At 45.5% G+C, this 6943-nt stretch overlaps 1 protein-coding gene across 1 annotated transcript; it reads right to left on the bottom strand.

Moving 5' to 3' along the window:
- Positions 1-4880: 4880 nt before the first annotated feature.
- Positions 4881-6427, bottom strand: LOC119272372 (bifunctional purine biosynthesis protein PurH-like). The gene is made up of 3 exons (XM_037553876.1): positions 6190-6427; positions 5437-5563; positions 4881-5352 (listed from the first exon to the last, which is right to left on the bottom strand). The coding sequence occupies exons 1-3, from the start codon at positions 6370-6372 to the stop codon at positions 5201-5203; spliced, it is 462 nt and encodes a 153-aa protein (XP_037409773.1). The 5' UTR covers positions 6373-6427; the 3' UTR covers positions 4881-5200.
- Positions 6428-6943: the final 516 nt, after the last annotated feature.

Here is a 6943-nt window from a genome sequence, read left to right as displayed (position 1 = left end):
CATCGATGTGGTTGATGCTCCTCGCCTGGAGAGGCTCTTTCAGTTTGGCGAGCTCGCCCATTCCCACAGGATGGACACCACTCAGCCTAGGATCAAGAACAGCACTTCCAGGATCAAGATTGGCCATGCACCTAACCTGCGTGTGCTGGGATATCTTGAGCCAGGAGTGCAAGATTTGGGGATTAGCAACACTGTTGGGGTGGTAATTTGCATGTGTAGCTAGGCTGTGTCAGTTAATATATAATGCCAATGTATGATCTGAATTAGTTTCTCTGTCCTTGGTTGCATTGCAGGCTGGGAGCAAGGAGATCATTGTCCCTAGTGTCCAGATTTTGGCGATAGAGGTGCAGTTCGGTGTCCGAAATGTTGTCAAGAAAGTTCCTGGCTTTCTCAGATGCTTCCCTAACGTGGAGACGCTCCATGTCCAGGTAAATTTGATCAACTTAACTAGATACATTTTCTGCATCGGCGATTTTGCAATACTAGCGGACAGTGGCTATGTTTATGCATGGTCAGAACTCTGAACTGTGAACCAGATCAGTTATATAACTGCTGTCGTGCTGCTGCTTCATAATTGCTTTTTTTGGAATACTGCATGATAATTGCTGTCCTCGTAGATAAGATACCTCATTTATGTATGTATGCTGATCGATTTCATCTGCAGTCCCGCCGCATATGTGAAGAGTCCACTGGCAAGGTCAATCTCAGGTTCTGGCAGGAAGGCGGTCCCATCAAATGCGTCATGGAGAGCATGAAGAAGGTGTTCTTTTACGAGTTCAGAGGGACGAGAAGCGAGGTTACTTTCCTCAAATTTGTCGCGGAGAGAGCTCGGGTGCTGGAGCAGATGGTGGTTGTGGTGACCAGGGAATGTTTCTCCTCGGGGGATGATAATGTGAGCGCCAAGCTCAAGCCTCTGATCAGCGCAAAATGTAACAACAAAGGTTGCAAACTACTCCCTCCGTTCCTAAATATTTGTCTTTTTAGAGGTTTCAAGTGGTGACTACATACGGAGCAAAATGAGTGAATCTACACTCTTAAATATGTCTATATACATCCGTATGTGGTGACCATTTGAAATCTTTATAAAGACAAATATTTAGGAACGGAGGGAGTAGAACTCTTCAAGAGTTCGCTCGATGACGGGGTAACTAGAGTTTACAGCCACAAGCTAGCTTCTGATTTTCAGTTTGCAGACCCTTTTGACCTCAAGTACTACCACACAGAACAAAGGATCTTTGCGAGTTAATTGGCATCGCCGCGCCGTGCCACCTGTGCAAGGCTATTTGGTACATACGATGCAGCTAGACTTTGTGTTGTGGCAGCAGCTGAAAAACCTACTTCTCTTGCAAGCTGTGTCATGCTTTCTGCAGGTGGTATGACATGATGAGGTTGTTAGTGCCAAGTACTTACTTACTTACTAAGCCTTTTGTCCCAAACAAGTTGGGGTAGCCTAGATATGAAACCCTTTCACGAGGACTTCCCAGGAGGTCACCCATCCTAGTACCCAAGTCAAAGTATTATTTCACTACTGTAGGATGATATGATGGCCTTGTTAATTACTTCATGGACAACCAATATTTGGTTGAAAGTTTCCAACACATATGTTTGTAGTGTTGAGTCGATCTTACTAGAATTGTTGAAGTATATGATTATGCTGTCTAGAATCATCGAAACTTTTGTTCAAATGTGGTTTTCATGTCCAATATTATTTTTCATCATATTTCGTAAGTGAAGTGGTAGTATCTTCACCTTTTCAAAATCTATCTCAGATGAGGTCTACCATACAAAATCTCGGCACAATATGCGTGTCTCAACTTAGACAAACCGCCAAATAATATCTCAGCTAAGCACGTCTCAGCACGATTGAGTTAGATGAAAATGTTTAGTGGCACCAATTTCTGCAAGTCTGTTCAGTCAGCAGGGCTATCTAGCCTAGTGACTATTACTATGGTCTTTCTGTTTCGTCCAACTGTAACTTCATTTATGTTATAAGTTTGTTGCTGTCAGCATGAGTTAACTTGGTATGCAGTAGGCACCGGTCTCATTCTTAGACCGACACACCCGCAGCACGCATTCAGGCATCATTTGGTTGTCAGACTGTTAGCTATGCAGAGTGAAATACCAGTTCAGTTGTGCTAGCAAAGAGGAGGCCTCCAGATTTATTTCTTTGCCTAGCTTCAAGTATTACAAATAGTTTGCTGTAATTCCTTCATGGAAAAATCATTGCTTAAACTATTTAGGCAGCAGTGTGCGGCGAAACTCTTTGCAAGGTGTTTTTTGAGAAACACAGTACCAGCATGTTAGTTGCTCAAATTCCAAACCAGAGACAGGCAACAAGCAGGACATCTGGACATTGTTCAGTTGCACATTTATCTGAAGTAGATTGAGATTTCATTGTGCTTCATTACAAACCTTCAAGACAAGATCACGTGCTGGCATTTGAATGGTCTTTGTGAGGCTATCAGCATGCAAGTTTGCTCAAATTCTACTCCAGGGATGTGGACATTGCTCCAGTTGTAACAAGCAACGAGCAGGGCATCTAGACATTGTTCAGCTGCAAATGTATCTCCAGTAAATTGACATTGTTCAGCGTGATCCCTTCGCGCTTCTCTCTGTAGAATGCTTCTAAATTTTAGTGTATCCATCTGATTTCTGAAAGAAAACAATCAGAGTCTTCTTCTTTCTCCCGAAGCAACACGTCAGGCAGCATCTGATTCCCTTTGCCCATCCACAAAATCTACTACATATAAATAGGAGATCAGATCTACAGCTCAAGAGTTGATCCCTGTGCTCCACACGATCACTACAAACCAGTGGAATGTTGGTGTTAATCACAAATCTTCAAGCAAAAGATCGTATGGTCAGAATGGCCTCAGAAGTTCGATTCATGTTGAGGTCTCAACACAGACATATTTTTGCCCAGTTTAACTAGTACATGGCCCTGGTTTTCTGTCCTTAGTTACCCACTCCCTGCCGGCAATGTGTTACAACATGACGAGCACATAGGCGGGAATGCTGGTCATACAATTATTCCTAGTTGGACTCAAAACCACCTGTGTATGTTTGATTAATTTCTATGCCACTTTGTTGGAGCAAGAACTGAAAAAAAAATACAGGACCTCCTAACCTTTCCATGATGCTGAACTGATGTGGCAATACCACGGGCATTGACTAGAGAAATACTCCCGCCGCCGTAAAATGCCGCCTTTTGATGAGGATTTTCACCATAACCAAGTGTAGACTTCAGCAAGAGCGGAACAGTAGAAGCTTGGGGGCAATGTATCTCCTACAAACACACAACCTTGACAATGTGATATCGAATAAAAAATATGAGAAGAAATCATCAGACCATTCACCAAAAAAGGGCCGTACCTTTGTTTGACTGCTGCATGATAATTGCTTTTTTTAGAATACTGCATGTTAATTGCCGTCCTCGTTGATAAGATACCTCAACTATGTATGTATGCTGATCGATTTCACCTGCAGTCCCGGCCCATATCTGAAGAGTCCACCGGCAAGGTCAATCTCAGGTTCTGGCATGAAGAATTGAAGAGGCTGTTCTTTTACGAGTTCCGAGGGACGAGAAGCGAGGTCACTTTCCTCAAGTTCGTCGCGGAGAGGGCTCGGGTGCTGGAGAAGATGGTGGTTGTGGTGACCAATGATGTTTCTCCTCGGGGGATGATTATGTGAGCGCCAAGCTGAAGCCTCTGGCCAGCGCTAAATGGAAAAGCAAAGCTTGCAAACTAGAGCTCTTGAACAGCCCGCTCGCCGACGGAGAATCTACAGTTCACAGCCACAAGCTAGCTTCTGATTTTGATTTTGCTGACCCTTTCGACCTCAAGTACTACTCAACGGGACAAATGATCTATGTGATTTAATGGTGGCGCCGCGCCGTGCCGCTTGTACCAGAACACTACTGGTGCCTAGCTAGAATTTGTGTTGGGGCAGCAGCTGAAAGACCTACTTCTACAAGGCATGCTTTCTGCAGGTGATATTACATGATGAGTTTGTTTGTGCCATACCAAGTCATATGTGGCTGGATGCTGGTGGAAGAAGTAATAGATTGATTTCGATAAAATGTTTGTGGTACCAATTCTGTTCTGTCAGCAGGGCCGCTCCAGTGAGTAGGGGTATGGCATTTCTGTTTTGTCCAACTGCTGTTTCATTCATGGTGTGAAGTTTGTTGTTGTCAGCATGAGTTAAACTTGGCATTGATCTCATTCTAGTGAGTAGGGGTATGCATTAGGCATTGGGCTCATTCTTAGACCATCACACCTGGCCGTGCACATCGATGCCCAAGCTCGGCGCGACACGATGCTATAGGAGTGCCCTTGAGGATGTCAAGACTGTTAGCTATGCATACATAGCGAAAGATCGGCTAGGTTGTGCTGGCATAGATGAGGCACAAATGGTTCTTTCCGGGTGAAACTGTTATTGCAAATGGTTTGCTGCAATTGCTTCATGGAAGAATGTAAATGGTTTAGACAGACAGCGCGCGATACAACTCTCTTGGAGTCTGTCAGCATGCAAGTTGCTCAAGTTCTACACCAGGGATCTGTACATTGCCCAAGTTGTAACAAAGCAACAAGCAGGACACTGTTCAGTTGCAAATGCATCTGAAGTTGATTGAGATTTCATTCTGCTTCAGCACGATTCCCGTCGTGCTTCTCTCAGTAGAATGCTTCTACATTTCGTTATATCCATCTGAATTCCAGAAGGAAAAAAGAAAACAATCATTCATAGTCTCTTTCTCTGGAAGCTACACTCAGGCAGCACCTGATACCCTTTACCCATCCACAGAATTGGCATAATTCTACAAACCAGCATCTTAAGGTTGCTGGCAAGCACAAAACTTCAAGCCAAGATCACGTGCTGGCATCTGAAAAGGTCAGAATGGCCTCACAAGTTGGATTCATGTCGACGTCTGAATACAAACACGGTTTTTGCTTGGTTTAACTAGTACATGGCCCCGGGTTTTCCGACCTTGTTATTACCCAGCCGCTGCTGGCTCAGCAATGTGACGAACACCTAGGCGTCCTCACTTTGCGTACATGGCAAAATGCTTTCGCCACCGTCATACAATTAATCCTAGTTGGACTCAGAATCACCTGCGCCTGTCTTATTGCGACAAACATCCACAAGTTCCCGCGGCGGACTGACTGACAGTAGACCGGTGATATGATACAGACTCAGGTTAGGCTCAGTGCCTGAAGTGGCGGACCCCGGTGAACAGGAGGGAGACCCCATACTTGTTGCAGCAGTCGACGGCGTCCTTGTCCCTCATGCTGCCGCCAGGCTGCGCAATCGTGCTGATGCCGTTCTCACATGCTTCCTCCACGGCATCCTTCCAAGCTGCAGTTTCATTTACGCGAGTCAGTTTTCCGACCTGTAAGACCTCACTTGGTCAAATCAAATGGGGTTGTTGTTTTTTCTCACCGAATGGGAAGAAGGCGTCGCTGGCCAGAGCGGCTCCCTTGGCGGCTTCCCCTGCTTTCCTGAAGGCGATCCTCAGGCTGTCCACCCTGTTTGGCTGCCCGCTACCCATGCCCAGCATGCAGTTGTCCTGCGCTCACAGGAGGATCAGTCAAATAAATTCACTCAGCAAAACCATTCACTGAACTAAACTTGGCAGGTCAGTCAGGTAGGTTTAGGAATAGTAGAAATCAAAGCTTGGAATAGCTGATAGGACTGTGAGTTTGCACTACCTAATTTGACAATGGTTGAAGAGAGAAAAAGGATACAAGACCAGAGTTTCTTTCTTTGCAAATTATGCTAAGTATCTTGACATTTGGTTGCACTTTGCACTAGTTTTAGTCAGGTTCCTCAGCACACGCCACACCAACAGAAGGTTCATAGATGGGCATGCAGATAAAACCAAAGTCGAAAATCAGTGCAAGTTCAGAGTTTCTTTCTTTGCAGATTATGCCAAATATCTCAGCACTGGGTGCACTTAGCACTAGTTTCAGACAGGTTCCCATGAGGCGCCACACCAACAGATGGTTCATAGGCAGGCATGGACATAAAACCAAAGTCGAATATTGGTGCAAGTTCAGCGAAAGGTCAAAATAAATGATGTTATATTGAATACAAGTACTGAAAACGGCGGGTGTTTTTGCTTGCAATGGTTATGTTGCAAACTGCAATTTACTGTACCTATCTTTTCTTTGGCACACTGGGAAATGCACTAACCTTGGCAATCACAATGGCGTTGCTCTTGACGTGCTTCACACAGAGCCAGGCGAACTTGGCATCCGAGAGCTCACTGTCCGTCGGAGCTCTCTCAGAACCCGTCGTGAAGGTGATGTCTTCTGGGGTTAGATCGTCAGATTCTTGAGCTAGCCAACCACCACTGACCTGCCTGAGCGACAGCATGTTTTTCCCACTTCTCTTTGCCTCAAGGATCCTCAACGCAGCCGCCGTCTCGTCTTCCTGAGCAGGACACAAACCCTAACAAATATGAAAGAAACGACTAACAACGGAGCCCTCTCGCCGGCCAGTGCCATGATCCACCTCGCCTCCATGGCCCTAGGGCCACCGGAGACGAGGCAGACCTGCAGCGGAGGCGGCAAGAGGCACAAACCCTAGCTTTTTTGGTGGGGGAGGAGGCGGCGGCTGCGTTCCTCCCCCTCCTCTTCCACACCCCAAAACACTGAGCGAAGAATTAGGGATTCCCCTACATCAGAAAAATTTTGTGGACGACTTTTCGATGCATAATGAAGGCAGACATATTTTTTCCTCAGTGTCCCGCTTCAATACAACCGTCCCTCACTAAACATATAAAGGGCAACATGGATCTTTCGCATATCGTACCCACTTTTCGTATATATATGCTGAGTCGACCACCGAAACGCATACCCCCTTGTGTACTGGGCTTGGCCCACTTACTTTTTCTTCATCTTTCTTTAACCTTAAAAAAATGGCGAGGGTAGTGGGATTTGAAACC

This window comes from Triticum dicoccoides, chromosome 3A (assembly GCF_002162155.2).
Source record: "Triticum dicoccoides isolate Atlit2015 ecotype Zavitan chromosome 3A, WEW_v2.0, whole genome shotgun sequence".
Lineage (NCBI taxonomy): Eukaryota > Viridiplantae > Streptophyta > Magnoliopsida > Poales > Poaceae > Triticum > Triticum dicoccoides.
This window is presented reverse-complemented; position numbering and strand designations above follow the sequence as displayed.

Excerpts from the sequence above, each read along its gene's own strand:
- LOC119272372 (XM_037553876.1), bottom strand. The coding sequence starts at position 6,372 with ATGCTGTCGCTCAGGCAGGTCAGTGGTGGTTGGCTAGCTCAAGAATCT. Across the intron at positions 5,564-6,189 it reads ACGCCATTGTGATTGCCAAG|GACAACTGCATGCTGGGCAT; the intron begins GTTAGTGCATTT and ends CTGTGAGCGCAG. Across the intron at positions 5,353-5,436 it reads CGACGCCTTCTTCCCATTCG|CTTGGAAGGATGCCGTGGAG; the intron begins GTGAGAAAAAAC and ends ATGAAACTGCAG.